General features: G+C 36.4%; 1 protein-coding gene across 20 annotated transcripts in view; it reads right to left on the bottom strand.

Moving 5' to 3' along the window:
• Window positions 1-1,303: 1,303 nt before the first annotated feature.
• Window positions 1,304-13,519, bottom strand: part of C2CD5 (C2 calcium dependent domain containing 5) — a 61,173-nt gene continuing 48,957 nt past the window's right edge. For 18 of the 20 annotated variants that reach the window (XM_061353660.1, XM_061353665.1, XM_061353662.1 and 15 more), the window contains 9 exons: window positions 13,391-13,489; window positions 11,672-11,761; window positions 10,806-10,893; window positions 9,675-9,761; window positions 8,138-8,188; window positions 7,030-7,131; window positions 6,000-6,190; window positions 3,467-3,613; window positions 1,304-2,744 (listed from right to left, as the gene is read on the bottom strand). In XM_061353660.1, the coding sequence (XP_061209644.1) occupies window positions 2,613-2,744; window positions 3,467-3,613; window positions 6,000-6,190; window positions 7,030-7,131; window positions 8,138-8,188; window positions 9,675-9,761; window positions 10,806-10,893; window positions 11,672-11,761; window positions 13,391-13,489 (987 nt within the window). In that variant the 3' untranslated portion in view covers window positions 1,304-2,612. The remainder of the gene's footprint in view (window positions 2,745-3,466; window positions 3,614-5,999; window positions 6,191-7,029; window positions 7,132-8,137; window positions 8,189-9,674; window positions 9,762-10,805; window positions 10,894-11,671; window positions 11,762-13,390; window positions 13,490-13,519) is intronic. The other 2 variants (XM_061353657.1, XM_061353668.1) reach the window with 1 other exon arrangement.

Raw genomic sequence — 13,519 nt, 5'->3', positions numbered from 1 at the left:
TCCTCAAGTCAAGAGAAAACAGCAATGCTGTGAGTTAACCCTGGTGGGCAGTCAGACACCACACAGCTGGTCACTTGCTTCTTCCCTTCCAGCAGGATGGGGAAGATACTTGAAAAGGCAATAGTGAGAAAGCTCATGCATTGAGATGGTTTAATAAGAGAAAAAGGACAAAACAAAGGAAAGTGATGCAAAAAGCACCCCTAAGTTTACTGTTGAGCACAGTGTTCTGCAGTACGGGATATTCCAGAGGTCAGTCTGGGTCAGCTTAACGCTGTGCAAGCAGTCTTCAGTTAATAGCTAAAACATCCCTGTGTTAACTTTGTTTTGGTCACAACTCCAAAACACAGCACAATACCAGCTGCTGTAAAGAAAATTAACTCAATCCCAGGCAAAACCAGTTCAAGCAAGTTACATTAGCTCCTACCCCCAGACAGCTGTTCTCAGTGTAAAATCCTGACAAAGCAATGTTTGTTTGAGCCACAAGTGTTTCCCCACAGTGGGAAGTCCCTTTCGAGTAAAGAGCAGGGTATCACCGATTAACTGCTCCCAGTTCAGCAGAAACATCAATGACTGTCCCACAATCAAAACTGCTTATTATAAGTCATGACTATTTAGCATGACTAAATTTACCCAGCTAAACCAATTAAGAAAAGCTAAATCCCAATTAGTAACAGTTAAAAAACACCTTTGTCATTTCTGGAATAATAATAAAGAGAAGAATTAAATTTTCTAGACAAGAAAGCTCATCTTCTATGTCTAATGAAATACGCTAGAAGATACTGTGACCTTTTAAATAGCTAGAAATCAAAAGATGGCATTAATACTTCCATAGAAGCTACTAATAAAAACCACCAAACCGAAACAACAAAGGACAGGAAAAAAAATAAATCAGGAACCACAACTTTCATGTGCTACTTCAGAGATAATTTCCATGCTGAACACTTATGCTGAAAACAGCTTCTTGTGTCAGCTCCAAGACCTTCTGAAGTTATTAATATTCTGCCATCAGTTTCAAAGGGAACAAGATTTGCCTTGCAAAATAATCAAGAGATGCAACTATTTACCGGTGAGTTAATTTATGGCAGCTTTAGTTGCAACTGCTACAGAATTTAGAAAGACAATTAATTGTATGAGTAAAACGTTCTGCTAAGCACCTAATTCAAGCACTTTAAACATAATAACTCAACAAATTTTAAATAATCAGGTTGTAACATTCTATACAAAAATGTTCTTCTGAGGAGAATGGGCGGGGGGGATATCTTTAGTTTGTATCCTGTGTACACATTTATATATCAAAAGGCAATTAATTTTGTAAAGAAATTTAATGTGCAACAATGATTCCCATGCTCATTTACAATGAAATAATTAGTTTTAACAAATAATCATGCTTTTGCAAGCAGAATATTTACATTCAAGTGTACATGTTTGTTCAAGTTCCATGTATGGTATTGCCAGAATTAATTAAGAATGCATCTTCAAATCAAAGTTTGCATTTTGTATCTTAAAACATCACCACCTTTCAGACACTCAATGGAAATAACAAATTTCCTTTCTCTGCAGTACCCTTATTTCCCAGCTACAGTACTGGAAAGAAACCCCAAACCCAACAACAAAATCCTCAACTAGCAGAAAGCAGCATCACAAACATACATTAATCTCCTATTAACAAGGCATTGCCAACTAGTTAAATGGAAAGGAGACTGCAAACTACCTCTTGTACAAATGACTTTTGGAAGACTGTTCATGTCATCCTTGCAAGAGACCATGCCTTAAGAAAATGAGCCTCAGGGCAATTCTTTCACAGAATCTTACATTAGCAAAAGATTTGTCTTGTCAACGTGGACGTGAACATCTTAATTATAGCACCAAATACACTTCAGAACTTTTTGTTCTTTTTTTTAAACCACAGGAATGACTAGGAAGTCTGCATCATGGTCTGGCACCTTGCTAAAAACAAAACCAAGAATAACAAAAAAAACAAACCCAGAACACCCACCCAAAACATTTGCTGCTTAGCAATAATCTTTAGAAAAATAAATCAGCAGTTCACAAACAGTTTAAAAATATTTTTAGTGTGAAGAAATTCAAACTGTAATGTTTTGGTACTGCTTCTTCCTCCTCACAGTCTATGATGTATGTTCAGGCTTCAGCTCACATGTTCTTTGCCTCTTTCTCTTGTTCCTTCAGCAACAGTTGCCAACACAAGCTTCTCAGTATCTCCCACCCACCCCAACTCATCTTTTCTTAAACAGAGCTGGAACTCAGCTAATACAATATGCAAACTCAGAAATGGTTCTGAATTACAGCTTCTCATGGTCCTGTTCAACAGCTCAAAAACGCAACAGAATTTTTATTCACTTTCACAATGCCATGTGACGCTGACTATTTCAATCCATGCTCCTAGGTTTCACAGGGGCCTGTAATTACAACAAACACATGACAGCATACCTGATGATATGCTACCCTGACTATTACATAAAGTTAAAGGACAAAGGATAGTGATCGTCTCAGATTTTGGCTATTAACATTATGGGTAGATACCAGTTTTGAAGATGCAAACCTAAACATTCCCACATTTTAAATAATCTTTATTTATATACTTTTTTCTGTCTTCACGTTGTGACATCTCCTCCCATACTTGTGGGTTGAGAAACAGCTGTAGAAGGCTGGACTGGTAACATTTCTAGTTCAGATTCACGTACAAAGATGACGGCATCACCACTGACATTTATTAAACACTGTGCCTGAAAAAGAAAAGAAAATAAATGGCTACCAAACATGAAATAATACATTTTATTTATATTTTATGTTTACTTATATTTGCTAGATATTACTACACAGGTAACAGAAGAGTCAGAGATCAGGAGAAGGACAAATGACTAGAATTTATTAATGAGGCAATCTCTACCACATTCTCTTTTGTATTCACTCACTTGCGTGCTCTCAAACACGCAGATTCTCATGAGACCACCGCAAATGAAATATCTGGATAGCTGTACTTCCCTTTGCTACTGTTTCGAACATACGTCATGTAACAAAACAACCATATTCTGGTGTTGTCTTTACCAATTAAGTATTTTCCCTTTTTGTCCAAAATAGAGCATTTTATATCAGCAACTCCAGGTGTTCTTACCCAGAGTAAGAACAATTGTACGGAACTTCTTTAGCATCCGTAACATCACAGATGCTAAAGAAGTTCCGTACAATTGTTTAATCATTTCCTATAATCTACTTCATTTTAGTAAACTTAGTATTTTTACCCATTTGGGTATTTTTGAAGCATATTCATAATTTTATATTAACTCAGATGTTCAAGAACACTCTTAACTTCTTTAACCAAACATTATGGTGAAAGATCCAAAAGCGTTACGCAGATATAACAGGGTCAATGTTTTTCAAATACATAAAATGTTTAATTGCATCATACTAATCACAACAAGCACTGTTATTTCAGATCATAATTTACCTGATTTTTGTTTGGATTCTCCATGAAAACACACTGCTTCATTATGTAGGAGACAACTGCATTCCCTCCTAAAGCTGCAACGTGAGCTCTCACCATTGCGAACACTTCAGCAATAAAAGCATGGAGAAAACCACTGACACCACCCTCCTGAAATAGAAGAAAAATTACATTTTATGTTAGCTGTAGCTACAAGATGCTGGATACTTCTCTAACACTTTTATCAGCTCAACATTTCAGTGAATCCTAAATGGTATAGAAGTGTATAGAACTTCAAAGCCATTCCCTGTTAAATGGGTCACAGCGAAAAAATCAGACCAATGGAACTTACTGTTTGAGGAAAAGAATCACAAGGTTATTCATTTGTGACTGGCATTTTTTGCAGCCACTGTATTACACATATGTATACTTTTCAGACATTTCTATGCCTCTGCATTTAATACTTCAATGATAGCTGAATAGTAATTTTTCTTCTTCCACCAGGAGGATAGTGCCCTTTTTTCTTTTTTTTTTTGTGATAACTGAGAAGCAGATAAAGAATAATTTTTACCAAGGATTAAAAGAGATTTAGACTTCTTGGAAATTACTTGTAAGTGGCCATCACAGCAACTTCATCTATTAGTAGCTTTCAATATTCAGTAAAGAAATTATCCCTCAAAATACAAAGTAAGCAAAGGACAAAGTAACTACTCTACAAGCAAGCTATTCAAGCTGGTCTGTTGTTGTTTTTCCCTTCCTTGAAACCCAAAAGAATGTCTAGCCATCATGTTTCATTAGGAGTTTTGACTTGATGAAGCTTTTGGGGGATTTTTACTTCTTTGGTACAAGCTGAATAATTTTAATTACCGTGAAAGAAGGAAAACAATGAAGTCTGGGTTTTTTTCTAGATAATCCTTATCCTTATCTAGAAAAGAATGTGAGCAACTGCATTGCAGGGAAAAACCCAACACACAATAAACAGGCAACCAACCAAAAAATACAAAATCCACAGAAAAAAAAAATGAAGAGAGAAACTGATCAAACAGAGCTCACTATTGGTTCAAAAACTCTATAAAATTTCAAAACGAAAATCAAAGGCAAGATCTCTGGACTTCCCACAAGTGTGCATGCCACTTGAGAAATGGAAGAAGCAGGTAGAAGAAGAGGCTAGCTAAGCTGAACTTCAACAAACACGGACTGCCCTCATATCTGCTGGAAGAAGTATCATCTACCCTGAGTAGATTCATAAAAACATAAGAAAACATACTTTGGATGAAAATTTAAAAAAGGGCAAGTATAATTTCACCAGTCCAAGCATAAAGCATGAATGAAGTCAAACGCAGCCCGAAATCAAAACTGCAATACAAGTTTGTCATTCCTTGTGGAATTTTGATTTTGTCCACGTGTTTTAGCAATTACAGCAGGGAAGAAAAAGAAAATCTGCAATATTATAAACCTAATACAAATCTTGATGATAACAGGTAACAAAAGATTATGAATATCCACCTGTAAACAACAAAACCTAAGAGTAATGGATAAATCTGACTTAAAATTTTCATTAATTTTTGAAGCACAGTGTTTGGTATATACTTCAGCTTATGAAAGCATTCATAGGGCCTCAATATCCTATAAACTACTGTAAGCAAAATATAAAGCAACACAAACACTGTTAATTATTTTTCTGTAGAACATGAAAATCTTAAAGTTGCTTGAGTTAGATATGACAACTGCTCTGTTTTGAAACAGCATACACTTCATCACTGACAAGCCAGGTAAGAGGCACATTGTATTTCTGTGGCCAGAAATTGTATCAGAAAGATGCTACTTCCCAAAAGAACATGAAGATGATATGGAACATGTCTTGCATTTTGGCATGCTCACTGGATCTATTGTTCAGATCCAGACTGGAAATCATTGTTTGATTATCACTAGCTACACCCCCTAAGCTGGTTGTGGAGTTACATACTCCACGGCTTGCTTTTTAGACGTTCATCACACAGACCTACCTTACTGAGAAAGCACAGAATACAACATTAACAATCAGCGCAACAATTATATATAATACAGGAAATCTTGTATTAAACAATGAATTCTGAAATCTAAATGCTCTGTGAAAGTTCACCATTGAGGTTGCTAAATGAGAGAAGACTGGAATTATTTTAGCATTTAAAATTAATCTCAGTTTAGGGTTCAAATAATCCAAACTAGCACTGTTGTTGGTCAAAGGCCCACTTTTTTCCATATAGTCCTATTTAAGAACTCATTGGTTTAGTATTATATTCAAACTCAAAAGCAATGGCAATGGCTCAGTAGCCCCTTCCTAACATTGCTACACACAAAGCAGCTCTACATGCTCTGTAACAAGAGTCGCAAATGCAACTTATTTCCCACTCAGCACCCACCCTCAAGTGACAAAAACTCTATTCCCTTGCTGTGCCATACCCCAGACTCAAGTCTCTTCAGATATTTACCTTTGATTATTAAAATTGTCTCTTCAGATATTTACCTTTGATTATTAAAATTAACAAAAAGTGTTAATCCCTGATACACAGCTCACCTCACGCAAAGAAGTGGTTTCTCGTATAAAAAACATGTTGATTATCCCAAGATATTTGGTTATTTTTGCCCCAGGTAGAAAAGAAAGAGGTGTCATCTTAACAACTGAGACGGTAGAACTGGTGCATGATGGAACAGAACGGTGCCGTAAGTACCCCTCAGCCAGTGGACTTGCTTTATCAAGTGAAGCAGCTAAAAAGACGGGAAAAAAGAAGAGCAAGTAACTATCAAGTAAGATTGATTACTGGTTTTCAAAACACAAAAACTCTTCTTTATGGTTTCCAAATAGCTTGGTGACAACATTCAGCTGCCTGTGATGCTCAGCCATACCATGTGAGAAAGGAAATTATCATGCAGTGCATGCAAAAGGAGACAAAAAGCTGAAATGGAATTTATTTGGAAGAGTGGCATTCCTGCAAAGGAAAACATTGAGGCGAGTAGCTGCACATACAACAATCAGTTATAAAGTGAAGGTAAAGAAAAAAGTGCCAACATTTTGGAATACATATTCTGCTGGAGGAACAAATTACAGGAAGTGTGAAAGTTGTTGTGTTTCCCCAGTGCAGCATTTTCCATTAAAACAGATATTAATCTATGCTAATTTAAGCAAGATAGTCAGACCTGTGGCCAAAGAACTACTGAAAAATAACTCACCACTTGCTAATTTAGTGACCATTGCCTTGACTGTCACCTTGGTGATTGCTTCCTGTTTCTCACCAAAATTTTTCCAAGATCATACATACACCTACATCCATGCAGTGTATGTTATATAATTAGTAGGCGTACACATTTATCAATAACTAAATTTTACTAAGTGAACAGAAATACTATATTTTGCTTTTTATGATACTGGTTCAAAACCCCTATATTAGTTTACAAAGACATTAATAATGTCGGCAGTTTTCACACTCAGGTAGTCATTCTACACGTGATCTGCAATACTATTGCTGGGCAGGGAACTCCACTATTCACCACTGGGAAATCAGAGATATGTCTCAGATTATCATAACGTGGTAGAAACAGCCGCCTACTTGTCTTAATTGATCCGCGCCTTATGGTCTGAGCTTTCAGTTTAATGAGCTCTATCCAGCTGTTGCATCTGTCTGCAAAGGAACTGTAATCAACTGACGTTGCTGAAAACACAGACAGAAAAACAAAAGAAAAAACAAAGAAAAAAAATATGGATGATGTCTCTTGCTCATCTCAATGCTCCTTTTGAGGAAGCAATTATCTGTGTCTGAGAGAGAACAAACATCCCTTTCCAGGTCTGTTTGAAGGAAAAGTTACTGTATAGGTTTGATTTGTCCAAACCCATGTACCGATTTCTGGTGATGTCCCAGCTGTGAACCAACTGCCTGACTGGGACTTCATCACTGAAAAAACATGCAAATACAGTCATTAATGACTAGTACTAGATTTTTATTTTAATCTCATATTAGGTATTAAGTTTGGCTTTTTAAAGTTTATTTGAGCCTTGTTTTAGTTTTCATTGCTATACTTTTCCACAAGACAAAGACCTGCTGATCATGATTTAAACTTCCTAACTATCTTTATCAATACCTAACCTAAAGACTGGAAAAAAACCTTTGGTGATGAGGGTAAGAGTTACAAGCTGAAACAACACCTCAGTTTTAAATACAAATGAATTTTCCTTACAAAATGCTGTCCCCATTTCCCCACCATTCCCTCTCAAAATACCCTCTTGCCTTCCCTATCATTACAATGAGAAGTACAGTTGTTTCTGCTATGACTTTTGTTATTAGTTGCAAGGGTGTTTGCATATATTAAAAAAAAAAAAAAAAGCTTTTGCAAACCCAGTTTCTTCATTATCCTGAAGAAACAGAAGGAACACATGCTAACTTCAAATTAACACAAGCAAAAAAGCTCTCTCTCAGGGACTAGCTTTCTGTCAGATAAAGTGGTATCGATGTATCTGACAGAGAAACACTTATTAACAAATCTGACTTTTGTAATTAAAAACCACATCAAAATATTATCATATCATTAAGCCACACCAGAGCATGCATTCTCAGTTAACTAGTAAACACTTCCTGGATTAAGACACATCCAAAAAGAGTGTACCAATATCCCAAGAATGCTCATTCTGTTCTGGCGTAGGGCTAAATTAAGTAAACTCACCTCTCTGAGCCGCAGGAATACCTGTGTGAGAACTTGCACCCTCCAGGACTTCTAATAAGACAAAATTAATCCCATTCAGGTAACATATGAACAGAGTCATGTAGTACAGGACAACAGCTTTGTTCTTATAAAAAGAAATTTTTAGAGCAAAATATGAGAAAAAACTTCTTTTATATACAGTATATGATGAACTTTGATAACATATAATAAATCAGTATAGTTAACTTTTCTAAATCTGCCTTGCCATATGACCATTTATTAAAGGTCCTTACTCTTTAAGGCTGTATACAAACACTTTTAAAATAACTATCTTAAGGTAATTACCTGAAAAAGTTATCAACATATTAAATAAGCCACTGGGTAAATACAATTAAACCTAGAGTTCACTTGTGAGGAAATGATAGATAATAAATACAATAAATAATTATCTAGTTGAAAGCCTCTAAAGCTACACACAGTACAATACGGAATGTGAAGACCAGCGGAAAAGTGATACACGTGAACAGGCTGCCCTCTACTGGTCAGTGCCCATCATACAGGTAGCACAGTCTAGTGAAAAAGACACCTATCAGGAATTTCTGGCTAAATCCTCTTTTAGAAAATCAAAGGTTAACAGTGTCACAATGCGACCAATTAAAAGTTAATGATACATGAACGCATAAAAAGTAAAATAAATAAAAAATAAAAAGCAATACTATTGCTGAAATTAAACTGGCCTTTGAAAGTACAAGTAAATGTGGTAGGCACTTTCCTTTATGCAACCTATGCAAAGGGCAAAAAGGAAGCAGTAATACTTTACTAAAAAGAACATTGACAATAATTCTCAGATACTAAATTGCCTATCACTAGCTATTTTGGTGGACAGATAATCCAACGCAGAGGAAGTAAAGAGATTATTTCAGTGAATGATCACCTAATTTTTAATACAATCACAGGAGAACTGTGACAACCATTCTTGAAAAGCAGCTCTATCACAGGTAAAATAAAGCAACTGTCTTAACAGCTAAAACAAGATGCACTGCACAAATTATTTACTATGCAAGTTCAGGCTCTTTTCACTTCGGAAAAAAAAAAGTATGCAATTTTGCTCAGCTGAACAAGCAGTATTTGCTAGATAAGGTAATTCCCACTATGAAAACAATGAGATTAATTATCTGAGGCTGACAATACATGGAGTTCTTTTAAATGGGCCATTTGCAGAAGTAAAGCAATATGAGGCAAACCTAATTATTAAGTAATTTATAATTCTTTATGTCAACTGATGTGCAACACCCAGTGGCTTGCAGCATTTTTGATACTATAAACGTAAAGACAGAGGAGCTACAGACAATCTACAAAAGAACATACAGAGTTATTTTCCAAGCCATCTTATGTAGCTCAAAAAATTCAGCTTTAGGAATGAACATATCCATTATGCTTAGGTAACAAAGAATATTTAAAGCATGTAACAGTACAGATACTTTAAAGCTACTGCAACAATGAAAAATCAGAACTCAGAATCAGCAGGAAATAGTTAGCACTCTGCCATTTAACAGACCTTTAGATGGTGAGAACGGTTGAGAAGCAAGGGCATCAGAGCAAAGTTCCAATGGAAACTGTAGCTGTTCTTCATTGTCTGTAGATGCTTCAACAAAGAAAACATACCCAATTGATAATTAATCCCCAAAATAATATTTGCTACTAATAGTAAGCACTCCAGATTCAATTTAGTCAAGGTCTGACCAAACGAATTTTCTGAACATAAGCCTACAGTGATGAAGTTCTGGACAGTTATGTGTCTGACAATAAATCCAGCTGCAAAACTGAACAGAACTCATGTTCTAGTAAAGAGAATTTGATTTAGTATTTTCACAAAAAAATTTTACATGAACTTATGCATTTTAGGTTTGATTCTGTAATTGGAGCAGAGTTAACAATTATTATATAGTAGCAATTTATTTCACGTAAAACAATTTACTGTTACTACTGAAGTATGGTATAGCTGATGTTTTAGAAACATACGGCGCTAACTACCTAATTCCATTCTTCAGAATAGAGTATCTTCAAATTTCTGTCTAAATTCTGGTACCCAGATTGCATACATACATTTCTAGCTTAAGATGGCGCTTCATTAGCAAGATGCCTTACGCAGCTTGCAGCAGTGTCTCCTACTCCCTCTATAATGCTGTATGCTTCACTGATCTCCAAAAATATTACTGACCTACTTAAGGGTTCTAGGGAGGTTTTCTGAAGCATTATGAATAATTTACTTTCTGCCTTCCTGAAGTAAGGATAAAATTTGCTACTTAACAAGTATTCTCTAATGACTTGTACCACATGTTTCAAAATACAATGGGAATGTCATCATCTGTTACACTAATTCTTTAGAGAAAAATGATTCAAAGAAAGATGGTACATGGAATAAGGCAATACTTAGCTGTTCTACATGTTACTATAAGTTTGTTAACTACATAAAGCAAATATGTAATACTTCATATATAATCCATCCTACTGGAGGTCACATTTATGAACTTTAAAAAGTCTCTATGTTATCACTTTATGATTTCACTGTACATGCCTCTAAAAATGCGTACATGTAATTGAAATTAAAGTGCAAACTCATAAGGTACTGGGGGGGGAAAAAAAGGAAAGAAAATTATCTCTTATCTTTACATGCCTCAACATTTACCTCTTTGCTGTGATTTTTCTGTAGGGCCTTTGTTGGTTTGTAATGCTTGGTTTTTGTCATATGTAATTGCAACAGCTGTGACTGCAATCTGCAAATCAGAAATATATGGCATGTTAGGTAACTTTATCTCTCATGCAATCTGCAAAAATAATTTTGCAAACAAGCCAGCTTTAGACATAGAAAAATAATAGAGAAAAAAAGTCATCTAAGTAGACATACTAAAAAACCTTCACAGGATAGCATGAAAGGTAATACTAAAGTCCATTGTTACAACATATATCTATCTGACAGTGTGTGTCCCCCATTTATGATTTTGTTCATAAATTCTTTCCTTCTTCCTTGGTGAACAGGCATAAAAAAGAATCATAAAAGCTCATTATCATTTTATTAGTAAGAGAGAAAGAGATGTTTAACTGAACACGAGAATGATGCTGTACTTCTAAAGAAAACATTTTCTTTAAAAATAGTATATCACATCACCTTGAAGCAGCAAAAAAAAAACATCAACAAACCATAACGAAAGCATATTTAGCAAAGCAGTCTGCCATATTCTTGTATATATGTAGTAACTCCTCTTAATGGATATCTAGTGAGGTCTTTTTGTTTACTATCCAACTAAAAAGATACACACTCTTAAGATGCACTCTGCTCCTGAAATACCATGTAGTCCCATGATTCTCAAAACTGGTGAACTCCATAGGTCCCTTTTTCTTCACCTAACATACCTTAAAGGTTTTTACTTTAGAATTCATCAGGCATACTAGTAAATCAAATCCTAGCTTAGCTTACTCTGAGCAGCAAATATTCATTAAAGGCTAAAACTGGCATGCCTACGTGCTGAAAGTCAAAAGAAGCAGTTAACTCACCTGAACTAATTCATCCTCTGGTAGAGCAACTGTAAAATTCACATGACAAAGGCAGCAGGGAACCATAGATCGCAGTTTAAAATACAAGCTCTGTTGAAGACAAGACATTATTCGTGTTTCTCTAAAAAATGTATGGCTTGTTTCAGAAACTGATTTAAACTCTTTCATAGTAGAAATTATGTAATCACACTAATCTTTTCTTGAAGAAGAATCAGAAGTGTGACTGGACCTATGCAAAGCATTCAACACTGCCCCATAAGACATCCTTGTTTCTAAAACAGAGAGACATAAATTTGATGGATAGATCACTCAGTGGATAAGGAAATAGCAGTGCTGAGGTCAATGGCTCAACATCCAACTGATGATGGGTAATGAGTGGTGTCCCTCAGGGGTCAGTGTTGAGACTGATCCTACTCAGCACCTTTGTTGGTGACACGGAGAGTGGGATTGAGTTCACCCTCAGGAAGTTTGCCAATGACAATAAGGTGTGTGGTTCGGTTGATACGCTGGAGGGAAGGGATGCCACCCAGAGGGACCCTGACATGCTTGAGAGGTGGGCCAATACCAACCTCATGTAGTTCAACAAAGCAAAGTGTAAGGTCCTGTAACTGTGTTGGGGCAATACGAGGCACAGCTGCAGGCTGGGCAGAGACTGGATTGAAAGCAGCTCTGAGAAAAATGACTTGGGGGTGCTGGTTGATGAGAAACTTAACATGAGCCAGGATTGTGCATTTGCAGCCCAGAAACCAACCGTATCCTGGGCTGCATCAAAAGGAGCGTGACCAGCAGGTCGAAGGAGGTGATCCTGCCCCTCTACCCTGCTCTTCTAAGACCTCACACTTGGAGTAGTGTGTGCAGTCCCGGTGATCTCTACATAACAGGGACATGGAAAAGTCCCGAGGAGAGCCATGAGGATATGGGGGCTTAAGCACCTCTCATATGAAGACAGGCTGAGAAAATAGCGGCTGTTCAGCCTGGAGAACAGAAGGCTGTGTGGTAACCTCATAGCAGACTTTTAACATCTGATGGGGGCTTAGAAGGATACAGGAGAGGGACTTTTTATCGGGGAATGTAGCAACAGGACAATCGGTAATGAATCACAGAACAGAATCACAGAATAATAGGGCTGGAAAGGACCTTAAGATCATTAAGTTCCAACCCTCCTGCCATGTGCAGGGACACCTCCCACTAATGGGTTTAAACCTAAACAGGGGAAGTTCAGGTTAGGTATAAGGAAGAAATTGTTTTCTGTGAGGATGGTGAGGCACTGGAACAGGTTGCCCAAAGAAGTGGTAAATGCTCCATCCCTGGCAGTGTTCAAGGCCAGGTTGGACAGAGCCTTGGGAGACATGGTCTACAGTGAGGCATCCCTGCCTATGGCACAGGGGTTGGAACTGCATGATTTTAAGGTCCTTTCCAATCCAAACCATTCTACTATTCTGTGAAATGTCAAGGTAAAATGCAATGTACTGTGTAACAGTCTTTCTGTTTCTACAGTATGCTACTAGTCAAAAGACTCATTCAGACTAAAAACTTTGGAAATCCTCAACATACTAAGAGAAATCTATCTTTAGAGCAACTTACACGCTAATCACAGACATTTTGTAGTAGACAAAAGACAGAAAAGTAATTATGAAGAAAACCTTATTTTCAGTATAGCCTGATTTTACTTTACTTCCATTTGAGTAATTCAACAAATACCTGAAATAAGATTCTTACCTTCAACAGATTCTCACAGAGATCATTAAAGTTCTTATTAAGAGCTTGATTTGTTAGATTAACATTGCTTAGTCTGGATACTCTTACTGCTGTGAACATCTAAATTAGAAACAAACACATTAATTTTTT

This window comes from Neopsephotus bourkii, unplaced genomic scaffold, assembly GCF_033783945.1.
Source record: "Neopsephotus bourkii isolate Nb327-2 ecotype Australia unplaced genomic scaffold, CSIRO-AGI_Nbou_v1 NB_690, whole genome shotgun sequence".
Classification (NCBI taxonomy): Eukaryota; Metazoa; Chordata; class Aves; order Psittaciformes; family Psittacidae; genus Neopsephotus; species Neopsephotus bourkii.
Note: the sequence above shows the minus strand (reverse complement) of the source record. Positions and strands in the feature narration are given on the sequence as shown.